Raw genomic sequence first — 25679 nt, 5'->3', positions numbered from 1 at the left:
TGGCCAGAGGATAGGGGGGGGAGGGGGGGTTGGACTCCAGGACAGGCAGGGGGAGAGAAACGGGTGGCGGTGACGGTCTCTTGCTCCGCAAAAGCCGCTGTAGTTCATTGATTTAAAGCGCCCTCTTTAAATCAATGATCTGCAGCCGCTTCTTCGGGGGTGGGGGGGTGGAGAAATAACCGATAACTTATACCGGAATATCGGTATAAGTTATCGGCTATCGGCCTGAAAGGCCACAGATTATCGGTATCGGCCCTAAAAAAATCGATATCGGTCGATCCCTACTATTTTGGTCAGTATTTGCTCCTTATTTTGGAGCTCGTGTAGGTCAGTGTTTTGGTAAGTCGTTTTAGTTCTTTCCACTCTTGGTTTTCTGCCAAAAATCCTGACCAAAATACTAAGTGTGAACCCAGTCTATGAAAGAATTACCGGCCCTCCAGCAGTCGTCCTCCAGAGGCTTCTACTCTAATGCGTGTGTATCCTTCAGTACGTAGATACATAAAGGTTCTCCTGACTTCTTGTATAGTCTTGACATTTCCAACCTCATGGGTTTCTGTCCCCATCCTGACTACTGCTTAGTGAATCTCTCCATATGTATGTTTTCATGTTACCTATTGGGCATTTACCTTTCATACGCTGACCGCATATTATCGGACGTAGTTTACACATAATTTTTTGCAGATAGCCCTCCATAATGCCGTAGTTAGAGTGAATTTCAAATATTAACCTTTTTTTTTTTTTTTTTTTTTTTTAAAGTGTTTTGCTTTTTTAGTTTTTGTCTTTATAAATCCCATAACGGGGGTTGCAAATACGTTTCATCATATAAAATATTATGAAAACCTATATCCACATTTTATATTCATAGTCCATGCTGATGTGTGTGTATAATCTTTTCACCTTCAGAGCCCCATAAAACTGGAACGGGAAGCATCAACCAAGGTAGGCAACACATCCATGTCATATAAACCTAATGTCTGATATTAAAGGGGAAGTATCATTTTTTTTCCTAACATGTAAATGTGCAATTATAAATATGTTTAAGCCTCTATGAAATGTCAGAAGTTTAAACCAACCTACCACATACCCTGTGATATGTCTGCCATTGTGTTTTATAATTCATTTCCAACTATTTCAGTGTCTGGGGGTTAATTTAACATTCAGCATTTGGAACTTAGTATCCATGAAACATTTGAGAATTTTTCTTTGTAGTTATTTATACAGTCAGCATCTCGGTCCTAGTGGCTGGTGGTACAGTCTGATCCCGAGTGGTTAGTCTTATAGTAATAGTCTGGTCTTCTGTGGTTAGTGCTATAGATTGCATCCTGTCTCTGGTGGTTAGTGGTACAGTCCAAGTTCAGACCCTGGTGGTTTGTGGTAAAGTCAGTTTTAAGCCCCTAGTGGTTTGTCCAGTCCTTGGTGGTTAGTGGTATAGTCAGAGTCCAGTCCCTGGTGGTTTGTGGTATAGTCAGAGTGCAGTCCCTGTGGTTAGTGGTATAGTCAGAGTCCAGTCCCTGTGGTTTGTAGTATATTCAGAGTCCAGTCCCTGGTGGTTAGTGGAATAGTCAGAATCCAGTCCCTGGTGGTTAGTGGTATATTCAGAGTCCAGTCCCTGGTGGTTAGTGGTATAGTCAGAGTGCAGTCCCTGTGGTTAGTGGTATAGTCAGAGTCCAGTCCCTGTGGTTTGTAGTATATTCAGAGTCCAGTCCCTGGTGGTTAGTGGAATAGTCAGAATCCAGTCCCTGGTGGTTAGTGGTATATTCAGAGTCCAGTCCCTGGTGGTTAGTGGTATAGTCAGAGTGCAGTCCCTGTGGTTAGTGGTATAGTCAGAGTCCAGTCCCTGTGGTTTGTAGTATATTCAGAGTCCAGTCCCTGGTGGTTAGTGGTATAGTCAGAGTCCAGTCCCTGTGGTTAGTGGTATAGTCAGAGTCCAGTCCCTGTGGTTAGTGGTATAGTCAGAGTCCAGTCCCTGTGGTTAGTGGTATAGTCAGAGTCCAGTCCCTGGTGGTTAGTGGTATAGTCAGAGTCCAGTCCCTGGTGGTTAGTAGTGAGGTCAGAGTCTGGTACCTGAACTTTTATTATCAGTGATATCATCAGCATCTAGTTTCTAGTTTTCATTGTTTCCGTCATTACCCAGATACCAAGTGACCCAGTGTTAATATTGAGTTAAGAGATAAGTGTAACATTTACCTGTCTGAAATCACTTGGTACATTAGCTGGTTAACCCCTTGTGGCATTTTTATGATCCAATGTTTGGTGGAACCCCAACTATAGATGACAGTAGTCTTCTTCCAATTACTAGAGCCTTACATTGGATGATGCCCTCCTATTGCCACCCATCATATGGCATTTTGATATACGGTATATAAAAACAATTCCGCACGGTAGCTAATTATAAGTGCTGTATAGTACGGTAATCAAATGTACTGCCATACATTGACCAATTAAACCCTCCATACAGATGCATAAATAAAAATTGGTATACAGGGACATTACTAAAATACATAGCAAAAATAATGTAGTACAAAGCGCTTAGTAGCAGTTAAAACCACCAAACAGTGCAGAAGTGTGCAGCTATATGCACTGTGCCCCTTCACCTCCATTCTCCACAGCTTAAAGAGGTACTCCAGTGGGAATTTTTTTTTTCAAATCCTGCCAGTTAAAACAAACAGACTTGTAAAAAATCTCAATCCTTCCAGTATGTATCAGCTTCTGTATACTACAGAGAAAGTTGTGTAGTTCTTTCCAGAAAGACCCAGTGCTCTCTGCTGCTGCCTCTGTCCCTGTCAGGAACTGTCCAGACCAGGAGAGGTTTGCTATAGGCATTGTCTCATACCCAAGACAGTTCCTGACACACACAGTGGTAGCAGCAGAGAGCACTGTAATAAGACTGGAAAGAACTACACAACTTGCTCTAGAGCAAACAGCAGGTGATAAGTACGGAATGGCTTAAAGGGGTTATCCAGGAATAGAAAAATACAGCTAATTTCTTTGAAAAAGAACTCCATGTCTGTCTCCAGATTGGGTGTGGTTTTACAACTTGGCTACATTCACTTTAATGGAACTGAGCTGCAGAACCACACCCAACCTGGAGACAGACGGGGAGCGGTTTTTGAAGGAAAGTAGCTCTGTTTCTCTATTCCTGGATAACCCCTTTAAGGAGTACCCTTTAAAGAGGCCCAAACTAAACTTTTAATATATTGTTTCTTATGTAATTATAAGACACTTTGCTATTTACTTGCTGTTAAAATTCTCAACCTCAATATGTTTTTTAATGTGATAGAAAAAATGGCCACTAGGTGGCTCAGTTCTGTTCCCTGCCGCAAGTCATACAGTTAGTTTGGTCTCCTCCTGGCCTGGCAGAAGACCAAACTCAGGAAGCTCTCACAGGCTTCAGTGATGCCGCGCCTGCTGGGGAACACCCACATTGTGAGCAAGGGGAAAGGTATGATACAGAGCTTTTTAAAGCTCAGAAAATTTTTGAGTTAGTTTAGAATATATGGTTTGGTGACAGGTTTGAGTTAGTTTAGAATATATGGTTTGGTGACAGGTACTCTTTAAAGGGGTACTCCGCCCCCTAGACATCTTATCCCCTATCCAAAGGATAGGGGATAAGATGTCTGATTGCGGGGGTCCCGCCGCTGGGGGCCCCCGCAATCTACCATGCCGCACCCACTTGTAACAGCTTCCGGAAGTGCTGGAGGCCCTCAGGCTAGTTCCATCCCGACCACAGGGGCTGAAGATCCCTCCCTGTCACGCCCCCTCCCATAGACTTGCATTGAGGGGGCGGGGTGTGATGTCACACGGGGGCAGAGGCGTGACGTCACGATCTTCAGCCCCCGTGGTTGGGATGGAACTAGCCTGAGGGCCTCCAGCTCTTCCGGAAGCTGTTACAGGTGGGTGCGGCATGATAGATTGCGGGGGTCCCCAGCGGCGGGACCCCCGCGATCAGACATCTTATCCCCTATCCTTTGGATAGGGGATAAAATGTCTATGGGCGGAGTACCCCTTTAGGATTTTTAAATAGACGTAATTTACAAATCTATATAACATTCTGGTACCAGTTGATTTGAAAACATTTGTTTTCACCAGAGTACCCCTTTAAGCAAATAGTGTATAGAATTACAATGGAGGTCTATATGGCAGTTCCATATAGGAAATGAAATGGCACAGTGGGGGGAGTATTTAAAACAAAATATTTTTTTTGTTTTCTGTAAACTGCTCCAGATTGGTCAAAAGAGTGGGACAGCACACATTTTCAAAAGTATGTTGCCTTGTTTGCACTACATGCAGTGATTTAAAAAAAAAAAAAAGGGGTGTGGCTTCTGGAAAGGGGCGACACTTAAATTGTGACACTTTTTTGGTCTCCAACCGATCAATAAGTTAGGGTCACAGTTCAATGAATTTTTAGTGGGGGTTTATGTTTGTTTTTTTACAATTTTCCACACCACCACTTGTTATTTTATTATTTTTTTTTCCTGAAATCCCTCTTTTTGGCCACTTATTCTTATAGTAAACTGAGACCTCCTGATCTGTACAGATCACTGTCCAGCAATGTCCTCCTTATCATGACAGACAAGATTACAGTGGCAGATGACACCAGTTTGTAGATAAGATAGGGTAAGGACATTCACGATAGGCAATGGTATCTGCTCAACTGTGACCAATGATGATGGCCAATGATTTTTTGATGGGTCAAATTGACCTGATTAGCCGAAGAACGAGAAATCACAGATATGATTTAATTTTTCCAGAGCCCATTAAGGTATGAAAGCTGAGCTGTGATTGGTTGTTATGGACAAAACTAGACTGTTTTCGTTTCAGGCAGATTGATGGATTTGGACCTCCAATTATGAAGAAAAATGAGGGTACGGCAAGAATGTGCACTGCAATTTCTATAAATTACTTTACTTCACTGTACAGAGTAAGCTAAAAAATTATTATAGTGCACATTTTTGTCCTATAGTAATTTTTCTTTATAATTGAGGGTACACTAAGTGAGCGGTGATGCATACAATACTATATACAGCCCAGCTTACTATAGTACAGAAGCACGCAGTCCAGGAATCAGCAGGAGTTCCTGCAGTAAATGCACATCAAATTTGCTGCAGAAATTCCACTTTTCCTCTGCGGATAATCAGCAGCATTTATGCACATGTAGCAGTACTCAGGCAAACCCAAAGTGTGCTGGAGTAAAATGCCATAGATGTATTAAGAAGCACATACCTCTAAACCACTGTGTTGGTGCCCACTGCAAAGCACTTCCTTCCCAGGTTTGTAACAGGGACCAACACCATGACATAGGTGGCAACGGGGGGTAGTGAGGAAGGTAAGTGTAGGATCTTTTCCTATTTGACTGCACTTTCAACACAGTTATATAGTAAAAACAATATCTGAAATATCCCTTTAATGAAGTTGATGCACCTTGTATTTGTCTATTAGTCAGACAAGCAAATCACTTCCGTATAAGTAGCCGTAATGTTATGCCATATTTTTTGCCAATGTCTGACATGTTATGGTAAATTTGTTACCCCTCCCCCCCCCTGCTCTCACTAAACTCCACAAACCTTTCTGGTAACTTTTAGAAAGTATAAGATAAACAAAATTGTGCTAAAATCTGCCACTTTTATATGCCAGAAAATCCCTCCCAATGTTTTTGCTGAGAAATTAAAGAATTAAAAAAAAACTGACAGCAGGGTCAACCGCACTAACATGAATAAGCAGGTAAATAGTGCCGGTGATGCTGATTCAAATGCTTCCTACCAGGTGAAAATCGGTGCAGCCATTTAGGAGATATTCATCTTGATGCTCAGATGTTTTTTACTTCTTAACTACACTGGGAGGCGCTGCTGCTGTGTACGTAAAGCTTTCTTCTGACCATGCGGGCCTATGATCATTCACGCCCCCTTCATTTAATAGCCCCACCCCTTCATAAATATTCATCCCCTCTTCCTCATATGTCCTGAATGGCTGCAACGATTTTCAATAAGAAGTGGCCAGAGGTTCCCCACCCCTGCTTTAGGATGTTTTAGAGCAGGAAGTCTAAATGTCAATCCACTGTCTTCTCTCAGCTCAGATTATAAAGTCAAAGTTGGGATCTTATGAAACTTAAAGGGGTACTCCGGTGGAAAACTTTTTTTTTTTTTTATCAACTGGTGCCAGAAAGTTAAACATATTTGTAAATTACTTCTATAAAAAATTCAGTTCAACACAAATCTGTTCAACTTTCACACACTAGTTGATTAAAAAAAAAAAAAAAAAAAAAAGGTTTCCACCGGAGAGGGGTATTCCTGTGCTCCAACATTCTGAACATTTTGTTCAGAATGCTTGGAGCCGTAGACCGTGATTGTGACGTCACAACCACGCCCATCCCCCTCATAAAATCACGACCACTGCTGCAGGAATTCAGCATTTATTTAGAACGCCGGGTGTTGTGAGAGATCTCGGGGGTCCCCAGGAGTGGAACCCCCGCGATCAGAAAACTTATCCCATATCATTTGGATAGGGGATAAGATGTCTAGCAGCGGAGTACCCCTTTAAAACAACAAGTACTACTACTTCTATGGAAATAGTTTTTCTTCTATGAGATAGTAAATGTTTTCACCAGAGCCCTCCTCAAAGCTGGATGGTCTTGCTGCGGCAGGCGGCACCCAGGTCGCTACTCCTGACACGATCCGTCCACACAGGATGCCCAGATGAACTTGGCAAAAAGAAGAAGCGTAGTCAGACATAGCATGTGTCAGAAGGCTGGCAGCAAAGAAGCGTAGTCGGGTCACAAGCAGAAGGTCAGGAGGCAGGCGGCAAAGGAGCAAAGTCAGGTCACAAGCTGGAGGTCATAAAATACTAATATGGCACAAACTCAGAAACGCTTTCCCTAGGGCACTAAGCACAAAGGTCCGGCACCATGTTAGGGAGGTGCTGGGCTAATACAGAGTCCGCACAGAGAAGAACCAATTAGGGGTATACTGGCCCTTTAGATTTAGCAATGCCAGAACGCGCGCACCCTAAGGGAAGGAGATGCGCGCGCCGGCGAAGGAGGACATAGGAACTGCTGGGTGCAGAGCGAGGTAAGAGGATGCTCGGGACTCGCATGCGGGCGTGTCCGGCATAGCGAGTCCCGGAGCTGCCACGGGCACAGGATGGGGAGCGCGCACAGCCGCACCGTGAGTCCCGGGACAGCAGAAACAGGTGAGCGCTCACAGCCAGGATGCATTGCCGGAGCGCTGCCCCTAACAGTAAAGATGACTTGTAGTCAACCCAATGAGATTTAATTTCAGTAAATAGCTTATTGTGCCCTGATCACACATCTATTTACAGTTTATTGATACGCCCTTCCGGGAAACAGATGGGCGTAAACTTGATTTTAATAATTTGAGTAATCAGGTGATGGGTGGGTTTATACAGTCAGGGGGTGTGTATTAGGTTTACACATCCCTCAATGTGCTAGGTTTACACATCCCTCAATCAACATATATCAGGAACGGAAAGGTACATCAAGGTGTGTAATCAGGGCACCTCAAGCTATTAAATGACAGTAAAATCTTAATTTCTGGGGGTTGACCACAGGTCCTCCTTAACTGAACACATGTAAAAGGAGAGGCCTGTGTGTATTGAGTGGACACATAGGGACATATCAGTAATGCATTCCAGCCTCTTCTGCTGAGCACAGCCTGTTTGACCTCACACCCTGATTGTGCACGAATCATCAATAGTTAAATGGCTTGTTAAATTATCATTGTAAGTTATAGTGATCAATAAAATCTGATACTTCCCCTTTAATATTTCAGTTATCTTTCAGTTACTGCTGAATACATCAGATAGAACGACAAGTTAGAGTGTGTTCACACTGCGTTTTTGTCTCCATTTAATGTATACATTATATAAGAAAACTTTACAAGTTAGATGCTAAAAATGCCACACATCATAATCAATTTCCCATTGACCTACATAAATTTTTTTTAAAGGCTAGTAATATATCATGTTTTTTGCATACACAATAGTGTGGTTGACTATGTTTTTGCATAAAACAAAATTAAATATACTGTCTCTGAAATGGAGACAAAAACGCAGTTTGAACTCTTACCTACAATAACACAATTTTATTTGTTTCTGTACAAAAAGATTAATTTTCTTAAATACATACAGAAGATGCAGAACACTGAGCACATTTTTTATTCAAGTTTCAAAGACACATCCAAATACATTAAACGGGTTGTTTGAAATTCGTCTGTTTTCTTCAGCTGTGACACACTATGGGCCCATTCACACTATAGATTTTCCGTGCAGAATTCTGCTTGGAAAATATGGTGCAGTAGCCTCCCATTGTTGTCAATGGGATTCTGCTGCACCATTCACACTACAGAATTTCCACAGTGGATGTTTGCCTAGACTACGCTTTCTCGATTCCAGTCTCCATATCATCAGATCCTGTTTCCAGGATTCTTCATACACATTTTTGAGCACACCTTTTTTTTAAATAGTGCTTTCTACAGATGTTTGCATCTGGTGTGACTGAGTTTGACTGAAAATTAGATCTATGCTTAGATCTACTGTATATACAAAGGGATTAGGATATATATAGGATTAGACATTAGATAAGCATCACAGGTTAGGCCAATTTCACACTGCTGTTGCTCACTGTCAAGAATGGCCGTTAATCTTTTTTTTTGTGTGACTTTAAGGGCGAGTAAAAGTCCGCACAGTGAATGGTAGCATCTGTGTGAATGGGTCTTTCCACCGCTGAAATTGTTCCACGCGAAGAAAGAACATGTTCATTCTTTGCGCGGAAGTCTGCGAGCACTGCATAGCCATCAATGGTGACGGCGCAGTGCCGTGCAGTCCTACCACCACCGCCGACTGCCAGGCAGAATTCAGCGAGCGGAGATTCCATTCACACTCCATAGTGTGAACATACCCTAAAGGCCATTCTTGACGGTGAGCAACGGGCAACAATGGGTCCCAACGGCTCCCATCTACTGTTATGGGGGCTGTTGGGCGCTGTTGTTTTTTGACGGGATTAGCTGGAGAAAAAGAAGGCACAAGCAGTATTTTTTCTCCCGCTATTCTCCATCATAACGGTAGTGGGAATATAGCCTTAGTTTTTAAAGGGGTACTCCGGCGCTTAGACATCTTATCCCCTACCCAAAGGATAGGGTATAAGATGCCTGATCGCGGGGGTCCCACTGCTGGGGACCCTCGTGATCTTGCACTCTGCACAGCTGTCACGCCCCTTCCCATAGGCTTGCATTGAGGGGGCGGAGCGTGACATCACACGGGGTGCAGCCTTGATGTCACAAGGCTCCGGCCCTGTGATTGACAGTAATCAGACCCGAAGCAAACACGCTCCGGGGACTGATTTTAACAGGGTGCCAGTGGCGGGACCCCTGCGATCAGGCATCTTATCCCCTATCCTTTGGATAGGGGATAAGATGTCTAAGTGCCAGAGTACCCCTTTAAGGTTAATGGTAATGAACTAATGTAGTTGTTAATGAGGCCTGGGCTATACAGAGACTGTTTGTATAATACAAGCATTAAGTATAACAGAGTTGTCAGAAGAGGTGATCGCTCCTCTATAAATCCAACGAAAACAGGGAACGTCTTCTCTGATCAGACATTCCCTTTCCTTTTTTTCTCCATCTGGCCTGGACCGCCATGATGATCTTCTGATAATTGGCCTCTCATTTCTGCAGCAGCACAAATGTATTAAAAAATGCAGGCTCTGAACTAAACCCCCTAAACAAATACAGACCCCATAAAATAGTAACAAAATGCATCAAAAGAAACACAGGCAAAGGTGAAGGCGAAGGAGGCCTGTGAAAAGTGACACACTGCAGTGCTGGACTCCAGACAAGCAGCATCTCCAAATAGTCTAAAGATAATGCCTATCTGTGTCTAAATGGACTCTTGGCTTAGATGTCTGCACAAGATATAGAGATGTTTTGTTGCTTATTAGAAAAAGTTTTCCATATAACGTTATATAAAAATAAAATGTAAAGTCTGACCTCTGTGACCCCCCCCCCCCCCCCACAATCCCCATATTGGAGCCTTTCTCACAAACAACATGTCAGCTTTGACTGGAACTGAGAAATGTGTCCTGCAGCCTTTTTCAGTCCGAGACAATACTCAGAGATGTTGGGAAAATGACTGAACATAGTCACTAGCTGACTACTCTCAGGCTATTGAAATGAAAAGGTCCCTGCCTGTCCCATCAGGGGTACGTCAGCATGTCATTTTAACATTTTCCTGACGTATCCATGCCTCTAATTGCACCAAACGTGATGTGAATGAGGCCTAAGACGTCTCAGACACAGGTTACTGGACATTACTTTAAGACCTTTACCCTTGTAGCGTCTGTATATTGTCTGTGTTGTGCTGTCTATGATATTATATAGCAAAAACAAAAAAAAGACAAAAATGTAGCCAGCACCTAAACCCAATACACGGGTGCACGCTGCTGTGGCAAGTACAAAACATGTAAAAAAAAGAATGAGGCCACCTCCGCGTGGTGGATAGGGAAACACTGGCCTCAGGACTTATCAAACCCTTATAAGGGTGCGTTCCCACATGGCGTATACGCAGCGTATTTGACGCTGCCCAAAATTTACGGCAGCAGCGGGAAATACGCTGCGTATTACTTGCTCACTATACACACAGGGCTTTCCGGCGGCAGCCCTATGCGTACAGTGAGTTTTGGAGGCGGGACCACGCGTCACAGACACGCCGGCACACGGCCCCGCCTCCAAAACTCACTACACACATAGGGCTGCTGCCGGAAAGTCCTGTGTGTATAGTGAGCAAGGAATACGCAGCGTGTTTCCCGCTGCTGCATTATATTTCGCGCAGCGTCAAATACGCTGCGTATACGCCCTGTGGGAACGCACCCTTACACCTGGTAATTAGGGGAAATCTATCACAACATGTGCAGAGGAAACGTTGACCAGTAACCCATAGCAACCAATCAGATGTTTTTTTTTTTCATTTCTGAAAAGGCCTCTGAAAAATGAAAGAAGCGATCTGATTGGTTGCTATGCATAGATTTTGATAAATCTTCCCAATTGACCTGTCTAAATGAGGTCACAGTCCTATAGTAAACACGTAGCAGAAACCGTTTCCCATAGAATTACATTATAACATTTAATGCAACATGTGTTTTTTTTTTCTGTACATTTACGCTATACTATACAGGAAAGAAAGGGAAACAATTGGAGACATATAAAAAAATCTGTGTAATTTATGTCACCGAAATTTTTTCAAACTTGTGTTTTCAAAGCAACACAAGTGAGCTATGAAAATGTGGTGAGAAAACTACAACTCCCAGCATGCCTGGACAGCCTTCGGCTGTCCAGGCATGCTGGGAGTTGTAGTTTTTCTCACCACATTTTCATAGCTCACTTGTGTTGCTTTGAAAATATGTGAGGTTTCGGTTTCAGTTTTGTGTCCCTTTTTAAAGGGGTACTCTCGTGGAAAACTTAATTTTTTTAATCAACTGGTGCCAGAAAGTTAAACAGATTTTTAAATCACTTCTATTAAAAAATCTTAATCCTTCCAGTACTTTTTAGGGGCTGTATACTAAAGAGAAATCCAAAAAAGAAATGCATTTCCTGTGATGTCATGACCACAGTGCTCTCTATTGACCTCTGCTGTCCATTTTAGGAACTGTTCAGAGCAGGAGAAAATCCCCATAGCAAATATATGCTGCTCTGGACAGTTCCTAAAATGGACAGCAGAGGTCAGCAGAGAGCTCTGTGGTCATGACATCCGAGGAAACGCATTTCTTTTTTGGATTTCTCTTTAGTATACAGCCCCTAAAAAGTACTGGAAGGATTAAGATTTTTTAATAGAAGTGATTTACAAATCTGTTTAACTTTCTGGCACCAGTTGATTTAAAAAAAAAAAAAAAGTTTTCAACGGGAGTACCCCTTTAAAAGTTTGCTCTAAAATTAAAGATTGCACCAATATATGGTAAAAATCCCCCAAAATTCAAGCAAATCACACGTACAAGAAACAAGAACTGTCGGCCTGGAAAGCTTCAGAACATGGCAGAACATGTCCTATCTCACCTACTAAAAAAAATCCAGTAAAGCAGAACCCCCCCCCCCCCCAAAAAAAAAAAAAAAAAAAAAAAAAAAAAGGAAAGAAAATATACTTGTTAAGGAGGTAAGTTATATATTTGCTTCTAGGCTGTGTTCACGCTTAGTGTTTTGTTTGCGGCAGGTCCATATTTGAACCATGAAGAACCAAAATTGCTGTCAATATTTATCTAATTTTACAGGGATATTTGCAACATTTTTGCAGCAATTTCGGTTATTTGCCATCAAAACTTGCAAGAAAAATGCGCATGGTACCATGATAGTACAGCAAACCTAAACATGCGTCCGGTTCAAAATAAGCCACACCAGGTTTTTTTGTTTTTTTTAAAGAATTTATGGTAATATAGGTTAAAAATACTGATAGTTGTATTTTGCAATGTTGAGTTTTAGAATGCAAAATATGACCTTGGAAAAATTAAATAAATAAATAATCTAAATTTTTTATGTTTTCACACCATTACAAAGGATGTGTAAACTTTCTGCCAGAATTTTCGTGCAAATGTGGGTATGAAAGTGTCCTGTAATCTAGACCAAATCTTACACCACCTCAGCAAAACTGGATTGTATCGTGTAAACTTTTTTAAAAATGTAAACTCCTTTAAAAATGTAGTATGATTTTCGTGCCCCTTTTCTCGAGCTGCACACCAAGTATTTGGCTCTCAAAATTCATTTAAAGATGGCGTAAAAATCACACAAAATTTTGAATATGTCCCCTAATGCGTTTGTCTACATTACACCACTGAAGTCATTGTTGATGTATCGATATATACGTACAATAGGATACAAATGTGTATGTTAAAGGGGTACTCCAGTGGAAAACACTTTAATTTTTTTTAAAGGGGTACTCCCGTGGAAAACTTTTTTTTTTTTTTTTTTTAAATCAACTGGTGCCAGAAAGTTAAATAGATTTGTAAATCACTTCTATTAAAAAATCTTTTCTTTTTAGATTTTTCTGATGTCATGACCACAGTGCTCTCTGCTGACCTCTCCTGTCCATTTTAGGAACTGTCCTGAGCAGCATATGTTTGCTATGGGGATTTTCTCCTGCTCTGGAGAATGTTCCTAAAATGGACAGCAGAGGTCAGCAGAGAGCACTGTGGTCATGACATCAAGGAAATCTAAAAAGTAAAGCATTTCCTCTGCAGTATATAGCCCCTAAAAAGTACTGGAAGGATTTTTAATAGAAGTCATTTACAAATCTGTTTAACTTTCTGGCACCAGTTGATTTAAAAAAAATGTTTTCCATGGGAGTACCCCTTTAAATCAACTGGTGCCAAAAAGTTAAACAGATTTGTCAATTACTTCTATTAAAACATCTTAATCCTGCCAGGACTTTTTAGCAGCTGTATGCTTTAGAGGAAATTCTTTTCTTTTTGAATTTCAGTTTTTGTCACAGTGCTCTCTGCTGACACCTGATGCCCGTATCAGGAACTGTCCAGAACAGGAGAAAATCCTCATTGAAAACCTGTGCTACTCTGGACAGTGCCTGACACGGACAGAGGTGTCAGCAGAGAGCACTGTGGACAAGATAAAAAAGAAATTCAAAAGGCAAAGAATTTCCTCTGTAGCATACAGCTGCTAATAAGTACTGGAAGGATAAAGATTTTTTAATAGAAGACATTTACAAATCTGTTTAACTTTCTGGCACCAGTTCATTTAAAAATAGAAGTTTTCCACTTTAAACAACCCCAAATTGCAGTGTGAACCCTCCTAAAACCTAAGTAACTAGATCAGTGTTTCCCAACCTGGGTACCTCCAGCTGTTGCAAACTACAACTCCCAGCATGCCCGGACAGCCAAAGGCTGTCCGGGCATGCTGGGAATTTTAGTTTTGCAACAGCTGGAGGCAACCATGGTTGGGAAAGACCAAACTAGCTTCATGTGAAAGGCAAAGCGAAGATGTGTAGTAGGCATGTGAATATATACCGCCATCTAGAGGATGCTTCATGCCTTAGCTTAGAGAAGTTGAACTGTTTTTTTTTTTTTGAACACGATAAACTTTTTACTGTAATCTATTATAAAATAAAAATTATATATCCACTTCAACTTTTAACATGACATACGCATTCGGAGGTAACCATAATGCATCTTAAACCTGACATCCAGCTGGTCTTGGAGGAGATGAAGTCGCGTCAAGGAAAGGTAGAAGGTAACCTGTCCGAGCCGAAATGAGACATGAACCGCATTAAAATAGCCATATACAGAGCGGGATTATCCGCGGGTGGATTAGACTGGATTAACCGTAGATGAATATGTTATAGTGGACCCACATCAAACACGCAGCCATTTTTCCTCTGGCTCAGTGAGTTTGTACCTTTGAGCATTTAAAGATGCACTGTCAATATGAAAAACTTTTTATATTTTCTAGCACTACTGATAAGATGACTTTTTTAAATATACATTTATTTTAAAAAAAATGTCAACTTTACTAAAAAATCAAAAATGAAAATAGCTGCCACTAGGAGTCATCTATCTTTATGCAGAAAGACTACTCTGTATTTTGCAGCATACTAGATACCGGCTGTAAAGAGTCTTGGTATCCAGTATAGGAGATCACCATTGCACCACTACAGCCTTCAGATGTTCCTAAACTACCACTCCCATGATGGGAGTTGTAGTTTTGCTACAGCTGGGTTGTCAATCTTTGTAAAACTCTGTGTTAGAGCTGTGTATTCTCCAACGGTGTGCCTCCAGCTCTTGCAAAACTACAGACAAAGGATGTTTGGGCATGCTGGGAGTTGTAGTTTTGCAACATTGCTCTAACACACAGTGCTTTATAAACTCTGCAGCTCCAGCTATTGCAATGCAAAAATACAACTCCTAGCATGCTTGAACAGCCAAAGCTTTCTCTGACTCCTGAATGACAATGTAGTATGAACGTACAGAAAAAGCGGTCCCAAGAAATTCTCACCACACAAGCACCTCTGACTGTAAAAATAAAGAAACAAACTTACACTTGGTGAGTGGTCTTTTACAAGCCACTCACACACTTGAAACGCCTATATTGAGTATCTCGTGTGGATCCTTATCCGCTACAATCCATTTCGGTCGGCTCCAGATCACCCTGAATGGGAAAATAGAAAAAACTAAAATTGGAGAGCGGACAGGATCTACTTTAAAGTGCATACAGTGTCATTAAGCATACTTCTTCACATTTACTACACTGAGAGGGGCTGTGCGTCCTAAAGGATTGAGGGGGGTTTAGGACGCACAGACCCCTCTCAGTGAAGTAAGTGTGAAGAAGTATGCTTAATGACACTGTATGCACTTTAAAGTAGATCTTGTCCGCTCTCCAATTTTAGTTTTTGTTTTTTTCCTGAAGGAGTCTGTGAAAGCAGAATTACATACATAGTGACAGCTATGTTGATTAGCATCCAGCTTTACTAGGAACAGATAGAAATTGTATGCATAAAAAGTACTGTGCAAGGATTTGCAGACTGCCAGGCAGCTCCCAGACTCAGAGCAGATGAGTCATCCACAGTGAGGGAAAGAGATGGACACGCCCCCTCCATAAGGCAAGAACAAAAAGCAAGTGAGCAACATATAAATGCTATTTGTTAGGTACATATAGGTCCTCGACACATAGGTACTGAGTAACATCACTTGATCCAAAAAAGGGATGGAGATACCTTTATAAATAAAATTTTGTAGGATACTATAAAAAAAAGAAGAAGAAGAAGAAAAAAAAAAGTACAGTAGGGATGGAAAAATTTGTATTTAACAAATAAATTTTTAAACAGAGATCAATTTATGTGGGCAGGTAGGGAAGTAAAAATGTAGCCGACAATATAAAACATTTAGAAAGGGGCCATTTAAATGTAAAAATAATATATTTTTTTATAATTCATTTTGTTAAACTTTTTACTAGTAATGTATTTTAATAATGTGTTTAATAAAGTGCGTGTTGTTTTTTTTACTTTTTTCGAAAAAAAAAAAAAATTTCTTTACATTTGTTAGGTAGTACTACTCCCAGCATGGTACAGACTGTTCCATGATGGGAGTAATAGTACTTGTACTAATAGACAGAGCGCCCCGAGTGTCACTTCGGACACCCATTGTGATCCTCCGATATATTCTATAGAAGCAGGCGGCACGGCCTCTTCTCCGCTCCCCTGCACTATATTCTGCAATGTGAAGTTATCTTCACATCACAGATTCATATTTCCCACTGAGAGCTGTGATTGGCCAGATGGTTCCAGCCAACCACAACTCTCAGCGGCATATACAAATAGGTATACATACATGGCATATATGAATAGGTATATATACGGCATATACTACAGTGCTGTGCCGCCTGCATCTATACATTTTACAGCACGATCGCAGCTGGTGTCACTTCTGTTAATGCAGGTACTACAGCTCCCAGCATGGAGCAGAGTGTGTTCCATGTTGGGAGCAGTAGTACCTGCAGTTAAAGGGGTACTTCGCTGGAAAACATTTTTTTTAAATCAACTGATACCAGAAAGTTAAGCAGATTTGTAAATTACTTCTATTAAAAATCTTAATCCTCCCAGTACTTATCAGCTGCTGTATGCTCCACAGAAAGTTCTTTTCGTTTTGAATTTATTTTCTGTCTGACCACAGTGCTGTCTGATGACACCTCTGTCCATGTCGGGAACTGTCCAGAGCAGGATAGGTTTGCTATGGGGATTTGCTCTTACTCTGGAGTTCCTGAGACAGACAGAGGTGTCAGCAGAGAGCACTGTGGTCAGACAGAAACTAAATCGAAAAAGAACTTCCTGTGGAGCAAATAGGAGCTAACAAGTACTGGAAGGATAAAGATTTTTAAATAGAAGTCATTTACAAATGTGTTTAACTACCTGGCACCATGTCACGATGCCGGCTGGCAGGAGGTGGATCCTCTGTGCCAGAGAGGGATTGGCGTGGACCGTGCTAGTGGACCGGTTCTAAGTCACTACTGGTGTTCACCAGAGCCCGCCGCAAAGCGGGATGGACTTGCTGCGGCGGTAGTGACCAGGTCGTATCCACTAGCAACGGCTCAACCTCTCTGACTGCTGAAGATAGGCGCGGTACAAGGGAGTAGACAGAAGCAAGGTCGGACGTAGCAGAAGGTCGGGGCAGGCAGCAAGGATCGTAGTCAGGGGCAACGGCAGGAGGTCTGGAACACAGGCTAGGAACACACAAGGGAACGCTTTCACTGGCACAATGGCAACAAGATCCGGCAAGGGAGTGCAAGGGAGGAGATCAGATATAGCCAGGGAGCAGATGGAAGCCAATTAAGCTAATTTGGGCCAGGCACCAATCATTGGTGCACTGGCCCTTTAAGTCTCAGAGAGCTGGCGCGCGCGCGCCCTAGAGAGCGGAGCCGCGCGCGCCAGCACAAGACAGCAGGGGACCGGGACGGGTAAGTGACCTGGGATGCGATTCGCGAGCGGGCGCGTCCCGCTGTGCGAATCGCATCCCCGACGGCCATGACAGTGCAGCGCTCCCGGTCAGCGGGACTGACCGGGGCGCTGCAGGGAGAAAGACGCCGTGAGCGCTCCGGGGAGGAGCGGGGACCCGGAGCGCTAGGCGTAACAGTACCCCCCCCCTTAGGTCTCCCCTTTTTTTTGTCCGGTAACTGCCTCCCCTGGGATGAGGACACCGGGAAAGAATGGTGGGTTTCCTCAACGGCAGGCAGTACAGCAGGAGTAGGGATGGGGAGGGAGGGCAGAGGGTGAAGATAGGCACGGGGCAGGGTGACACAAGGACGGGAGCCATGAGGAGGCACAGAGGCTTGCCTGACGGGACTGGGAGGGGGGGAGAGGCACTTCTTAAGGCAGGCAGAGTCCCAGTTCTTGATCTCCCCGGTGGTCCAATCAAGGGTGGGAGAATGAAGCCGGAGCCACGGCAGACCGAGGAGGACCTCAGAGGTACAGTTGGGGAGAACGAAGAGCTCAATCCTTTCGTGGTGGGGTCCAATACACAACAGGAGGGGTTCTGTGCGGTAACGCACGGTGCAATCCAGTCTGACTCCATTGACCGCGGAAATGTAGAGCGGCTTGACGAGACGGGTCACCGGGATGCGGGATTTATTAACAAACGACTCCAAAATAAAATTTCCAGAGGCACCAGAGTCCAAGCAGGCCACGGCTGAGAGGGAGGAGTTGGCTGAATGAGAAATCCGCACGGGCACCGTGAGACGTGGAGAAGCAGACTTGGAACCAAGAGACGCCACACCCACGTGAGCTGGGTGCGTGCGTGCGTTTCCCAGACGTGGAGGACGGATAGGGCAATCCACCAAGAAATGCTCGGTACTGGCACAGTAAAGACAGAGATTTTCTTCCCAACGGCGATTCCTCTCTTCCTGGGTCAGGCGAGACCGATCCACTTGCATGGCCTCCTCGGCGGGAGGCCCAGGCGTAGACTGCAAAGGATGCTGTGGGAGAGGTGCCCAGAGATCTAAGTCTTTTTCCTGGCGGAGCTCTTGGTGTCGCTCAGAAAAACGCATGTCAATGCGGGTAGCCAAATGGATGAGTTCTTGCAGGTTGGCTGGAATCTCTCGTGCGGCCAGCACATCCTTGATGCGACTGGATAGGCCTTTTTTAAAGGTCGCGCAGAGAGCCTCGTTATTCCATGATAACTCGGAAGACAGAGTACGAAATTGGATGGCGTACTCGCCCACTGAAGAATTACCCTGGACCAGGTTCAACAGGGCAGTCTCGGCAGAAGAAGCTCGGGCTGGCTCCTCGAAGACACTCCGGACTTCAGCGAAGAAGGTCTGGACTGTGGCTGTGGCAGGATCATTGCGGTCCCAGAGCGGTGTGGCCCAAGACAAGGCCTTTCCTGAAAGAAGGCTTACTACAAACGCCACCTTAGACCGTTCTGTAGGAAACAAGTCCGACAACATCTCCATATGCAGGGAACACTGAGACAAAAATCCACGGCAGAGTTTAGAGTCCCCATCAAATTTGTCCGGCAGGGACAAGCGGAGGCTAGGAGCGGCCACTCGCTGCGGAGGAGGTGCAGGAGCTGGCGGAGGAGATGGTTGTTGCTGTAGCAGAGGCAGAAGTTGCTGTAACGTGGTGGTCAACTGCGACAGCTGCTGTCCTTGTTGGGCAATTTGCTGCGATTGCTGAGCGACCACCGTGGTAAGGTCAGCGAGACTTGGCAGCGGCACCTCAGCGGGATCCATGGCCGGATCTACTGTCACGATTCGGCTTGCGGATTGTGGATCCGCTGTGTCAGCGAGGGATTGGCGTGGACCGTGCTAGTGGACCGGTTCTAAGAGGCTACTGGTTTTCACCAGAGCCCGCCGCAAAGCGGGATGGACTTGCTGCGGCGGTAGTGACCAGGTCGTATCCACTAGCAACGGCTCAACCTCTCTGACTGCTGAAGATAGGCGCGGTACAAGGGAGTAGACAGAAGCAAGGTCGGACGTAGCAGAAGGTCGGGGCAGGCAGCAAGGATCGTAGTCAGGGGCAACGGCAGGAGGTCTGGAACACAGGCTAGGAACACACAAGGGAACGCTTTCACTGGCACAATGGCAACAAGATCCGGCAAGAGAGTGCAAGGGAGGAGATCAGATATAGCCAGGGAGCAGATGGAAGCCAATTAAGCTAATTTGGGCAAGGCACCAATCATTGGTGCACTGGCCCTTTAAGTCTCAGAGAGCTGGCGCGCGCGCGCCCTAGAGAGCGGAGCCGCGCGCGCCAGCACAAGACAGCAGGGGACCGGGACGGGTAAGTGACCTGGGATGCGATTCGCGAGCGGGCGCGTCCCGCTGTGCGAATCGCATCCCCGACGGCCATGACAGTGCAGCGCTCCCGGTCAGCGGGACTGACCGGGGCGCTGCAGGGAGAAAGACGCCGTGAGCGCTCCGGGGAGGAGCGGGGACCCGGAGCGCTAGGCGTAACACACCAGTTGATTGAAAATGTTTTTTAGTGGAGTACCCCTTTAAGGACAGATCACAGCGGGTGCCAATCCTGGTACATGTACTACTACTCCCATCATGGAACATTGTGTTCCATGCTGGGAGTAGTAGTACTACCTAAAAAGTAAAGAAAAAAAAGTTAAAAACACACACTTTATTAAACACATCATTAAAATACATTATTAATAAAAAGTTTAACAAAATTAATATATTTAATTTTTAAAACAAAATACAATATATAAAACAATATATAATTTTTACATTTAAATGGCCCCTTTCTACTTTTTTTTATTATTGTTGGCTACATTTTTAGGTCTGCCCACATAAATTGGTCCCTGTTTTAAAATTAATAAAATTTTGAGACCAAAAATGCAATTTGCACTCAAAGGCAAAAATGCCAGAAAAAACGCAAGAAAAAAATGCCAAACACAGGAAAATGCCATGGCTTTTTTTTCTGGCATTTTTTCTAAGTGGAAACTTAGCCTAAGGCCATGTTCACACGGCAGAATTTCTACATGGAATTCTGCATGAATTTATAGCCAATTCACTTCAATGATATTTCAGTAGCATAATTCTGACAGCATTATCCTATTCATGTGTATTGGCTATAAATTCATGCAGAATTTTCATGCAGAATTCAGTGCAGAAATTGTGCCACATGGCGGAAATTCTGCGCAGAATTCCACATGTGTTTTCTGCATGGAATTCCACATAAATTTATTGCCCTTTAACTTTAATTCTGCTGCTAAAATTCTGCATTCTGCGTTCCGGAAAAAGAAAAGTCCAGTATAATTTTTCCTGACTTTCACTGCAGAATCCCGTTGAAGTCAGTAGGGCTTGATTTCTGCAGAATTTAAGTGGAATTCGCAGAGAATGCATGCAGATTCTATGCGGAATCTTATCTGTTTAAATAAGTAAAGTCTATCTTTTACTGAGCTGTGGAATTCGTGCAGAAATTCTGCATATGATGATAAAAAAACTGAGGAATTCTGCACAGAACCAATGGGGATGCAGAGTTCATTTAGGCCGCATTCACAGGATGGAAGTTTTGTGCAGAGTTCCACATGTGTTTTCTGCACGGAATTCTGTATAAATTTATTGCCTACTTTATTGGGATTCCGCACTGTCATTCACAGCAGAATTTCCACATGCAGAATTTTGCTGCTGAAATAAGCAATATAAGTCTGGTCTTATATTTTTCCAGACTTTGGCTGCGGAATCCCATTGGTCAATGCGGCTCGATTTCGATAGAATTCGCGCGGAATGCATGCAGTCTTTCTTTTTACTGAGATGCGGAATCATACGGAAATTTCCACACAAATTCCGCAAATGATAAAAAAAACAGCTGAATTCTGCACAGAATCAATTCACATAGATCGCAATTCACGCGGGCTAAGGCTATGTTCAGACAGCAGAAATTCTACATAGATACGTGAATTCCGCGGCCGCATTAATTCGGCCGGAATTCTAAATTTTTCTGCAAATGCTGAATTTCTGTGAAATTCATGCAGAATTTCCGCATGAATACACAGTGCACGTTAAAATAAGTGCCTCTATTTAATGCAAATGTTAAATTTCGTGCAGAATTTCTGCAAAAAATTCACACCATTTTAGCAGACAAAAATGCCCCATTGACTTCAATAGCCTTTCGCGGCCGAATTCTGCAAAAATATAACACATGACAATTTTTTTGTGGAATGCGGAATTTTAGCTGCGGAACATCCTCTGCTGTGAATGGGACTATGAAATCCCTTTAAAGTGAAAAGGCTTAAAACGCATGCATATTTCAATGCGGAAATCCTTGGCGGAAATTCTGCTGTGTGAACATAGCCTAAGGCTATGTTCACATGGCAGAATTTCAGAGCGAAATTCCACGCCAGCAGAGTCCCATTGTTTTCACTAGGATTCTGCTGCACTGTGCACATGGCAGAATTTCTGCGGCAGATGTTCTTTTCATGTCTTCTCTAACTGCGGATTCTGCCTGGAAATGCCACTGTGTAAACATGCCCTTAATGTCATATCTTTCTGCTAAGACTGGAAATGGAATTTCCGCCACTGAAATTCCCCCCGCAAAAGAAGGACCTTGCTCATTAGGCGGAATCTGCCTGGCATTGGCATTCATTGGGAGGGCAATCTACGTTCGTTCCTAGCACCGACTGCCCTCGGAAACCATAGTGTGGACCTAGTCTATATGATACTTTTAGCAACCAACATCAAGACTCTCCAAACCTAGTGGCAGCTTTTTAAAACACAAATAAAACATAGAAAACTTAATTTTTTTAAACAAAGTACATTAGAAAGTTTTTTTAAATTTATCATAAGGAGTGCAATAGCAAAAATAATTGCACAACACCTTTCCTCAGGTTGTGTGGAGGTATTACAACTTGGTTCTGTTCACTTTAATTAAATTGAGCTGCAATACCCCATGAAAGCAAGTGTGATGCTGTTTTTTTTTAAGAAATTAGCTAATTTTTCTAATACTTGATAACCCCTTAAGGGTATGCTGAAACAGGCGGGTTACGTGCTTGTTTCCTGTAGCAGAACTCTTAAGGTCAATGTACAGATTTTCCGCCCGCCCGTGTGAATGTAACTTTAGGAATTCCAATTTATTATGATACCTGTTCAATACAATTTACAACATGCTGGCAAAACCCCCAACAGGCTGCAGTACACATTATAACCACTGTGTGGCCACCAATAGACACTTACAGTCATGGCCGTAAATGTTGGCACCCCTGAAATTATTCTAGAAAATGAAGTATTTCTCACAGAAAAGGATTGCAGTAACACATGTTTTGCTATACACATGTTTATTCCCTTTGTGTGTATTGGAAGTAATCCAAAAAAGGGAGGAAAAAATGCAGATTGAACATAATGTCACCCCAAACTCAAAAATGGGCTGGACAAAATTATTGGCACCCTTTTAAAATTGTGGAAAAATAAGATTGTTTCAAGCATGTAATGCTCCTTTAAACTCACTTGGGGGAATTACCAGATGTGGGCAACATAAAAATCACACCTGACTGCAGATAAAAAGGAGAGAAGTTCACTTAGTCTTTGCATTGTGTGTTGCCTTTGTCCACAGTGTGCAACATTATCAAGAGGTCTGCAACCTATGGCACTGTAAGTAATCTCCCTGGGCGTGGACGGAAGAGAAAATATGATAGGTGTCAAAGCAGGATAGTCCGAATGGTGGATAAGCAGCCCCAAACAAGTTCCAAAGATATTCAATCTGTCCTGCAGGCTCAGGAAGCATCAGTGTCAGCGCGAACTATCCGTCAACATTTAAATGAAATGAAACGCTATGGCGGGAGACCCAGGATAACCCCACTGCTGACACAGAGACATAAAAAAGCAAGACTACATTTTGCTAAAATGAATTTGAGTAAGCCAAAATCCTTCTGAGAAAACGTCTTGTGGCCAGATGAGACCAAGATAGAGCTTTTATGGTAAAGCACATCATTCTACAGAATGGGGCCTTTAAAGAAAAGAACACAGTACCTACAGTGAAATATGGTGGAGGTTCAATGATGTTTTGCGGTTGTTTTGCTGTTGTTAAGGGTGCCAATAATTTTCCCCAGCCCATTTTTGGAGTTTGGTGACATTATGTCCAATTAGCTTTTTTTCCTCCCTTTTTTGGTTTAGTTCCAATACACACAAAGGGAATAAACATGTGTATAGTATAACATGTGTTACTGCAATCCTTTTCTGTAAGAAATACTTCATTTACTAGAAACATTTCAGGGGTGCCAACATTTACGGCCATGACTGTATGGAAGTATTCTCCAGCTGTTCCAAACTACAACTCCCAGCAAGGGGTTTTTAATTGCAATTACTGAATGCAAAGCCAGAAATGGATCTGAAAACAGGTGAATCCTTCGTTTTCGCTTTATACATGTCCCCCATATATGATCAATTTTTGGCTTTGTATGCATTAATTGCAATTAAAAACCTGAAAATGCAGACTCACCCTAAGGCCATGTTCACACCTTCTAAATTTTGCAGTATATCTGCCCAGAAACCTGCCTATCCATAGAAGATACCTATCCATAGGACCACATGCGCCATAAGCGGCAATGCATTTCCGAGCAGATTCCCCCAAAAGAATTGATGGAGGCTGGGATCAGGATTTTTGCGGCAGATGTTTCTGCCACAGAAATTCTGCCTTGTGCGTGGTGCAGCAGAGTCTTAATGAAAACAGTATGCTGCATTCGAATTTTTGAGTGGTAAAATTCTGACATGTGAACATGGCCTAACAGGTTCAACAAGTAAACAGCAATGGAATGGGATCTGTGGGCTAGAACTACAGAGGAGACTTTCACAAGGAAATTCCATAGTGTGAACTTACCCTAAGGACCCATTCACTCTGCAGCATTTCCCAGCAAAATCCACTCGGAAATTCCAGTGCAGCAACCTCCCATTTTTTTTGCAACAGGGTTCTGCTACACTGTGTACACGGCAGAATTTCCAGGGTGAAATTCAAGTACCGGACTCCACAGTAAGAATGAACGTGTTCATTCCTTCAGTTGAATTCACTTGGAAATGCATTGATGTCTACGTAGATGGCGCATAACCGAGCGGTCCTTGTACCGGCTTGTTCAATCCAATTTAATGTCATGCTAGCAAATCTCTTAAAAGGCTGCAATTCACATCACAACCATTAGATGGCCACATGTAGACACATATGGGGAGCTTTATCAAAACCTGTCCAGAGGAAAAGTGGCTGAGTTGCCCATAGCAACCAATCAGATTGCTTCATTTATTTTGCAGAGGCCTTTTCAAAAATGAAAGAAGCGATCTGATTGGTTGCTATGGACAACTCTGGACAGGCTTTGATAAATCTCCCCCTATGGTGTCAATTCTAGGACATTGTCAGTCGTCAGACGTAACTCCGTCCCCCATCGGGTTAAACGGCGTCCCGCCTCCTCCCTCGGGCCAATCTCCGTCAGACGTCAGCCGCAACTCCCTCCTTTGTCATCCTAAAGTCTCTCATCCGAAACTCTGTCATCCCTCAGACGAAAATCTTTCCTGCCGTATAGCAGAGCCGAATCAGTGTCGGCTCTCTGCTATACGGGTTCTGCTGTACACTCGATTCAATGTCGGCTCTGCTATACAGACTCTGTAGCATATGTAGTGTCTGTAGTACACACGTGCAAGTTTCACAGTTTTGACTCTGCTATACAATGCTGTGCAGCGTCGGCTCTGCTAGGAAGTTGCGTCTGAGGGAGAATTGTCTCTCGAGGCATGACAGCGTTTTTGACGATGAAGTTTCGGATGACGGAGGATAGAGTTGTGGCCGAAGGAGGATGGCGATTGGTTTGAGGGAGGAGGCAGGACGCCGTTTCACATGACGGAGGACGGAGATGCGGCTGACAACTGACGGCGATTGGTCCGAGGGAGGAGGCGGGACGCCGTTTCACCTGACGGAGGACGGAGTTACGTCTGACGACTGACGATGTCCTAAAATGGACACCATATCCCCCTATAGGAGAGGTTTATAAAAACATGTCCAGAGGAAAAGTTGCTGAGTTGCCCATAGCAACCAATCAGATTGTTTCTAGCATATACTGTAGATCTCAGAGTGTCACAATATCATGTTTTTAAGTAAGCTAGTTACCTCACATGTTGTATTGACCCATGAGGAAACGTAAGGAGGACAGGTTGGCAATTAAATAATTCTTTTGCTGAATTTTGCTAAAACCGAACAACCCCATTAAGCAT

At 43.3% G+C, this 25679-nt stretch overlaps 1 protein-coding gene across 3 annotated transcripts in view; it reads left to right on the top strand.

The window, feature by feature from the left end:
• Positions 1 to 25679, top strand: part of PAK5 (p21 (RAC1) activated kinase 5) — a 179648-nt gene that overhangs the window by 58446 nt on the left and 95523 nt on the right. For 2 of the 3 annotated variants that reach the window (XM_056567855.1, XM_056567857.1), the window contains exon 3: positions 904 to 939. The exons of the other annotated variant lie outside the window; for it this stretch is intronic. In XM_056567855.1, the coding sequence (XP_056423830.1) occupies positions 904 to 939 (36 nt within the window). The remainder of the gene's footprint in view (positions 1 to 903; positions 940 to 25679) is intronic. 3 annotated transcript variants of the gene reach the window in all.

The sequence above is a fragment of the Hyla sarda genome, chromosome 3, assembly GCF_029499605.1.
Source record: "Hyla sarda isolate aHylSar1 chromosome 3, aHylSar1.hap1, whole genome shotgun sequence".
Lineage (NCBI taxonomy): Eukaryota > Metazoa > Chordata > Amphibia > Anura > Hylidae > Hyla > Hyla sarda.
The sequence above is the reverse complement of the archived record's forward strand: the minus strand, read 5'-3'. Positions and strand labels throughout refer to the sequence as shown.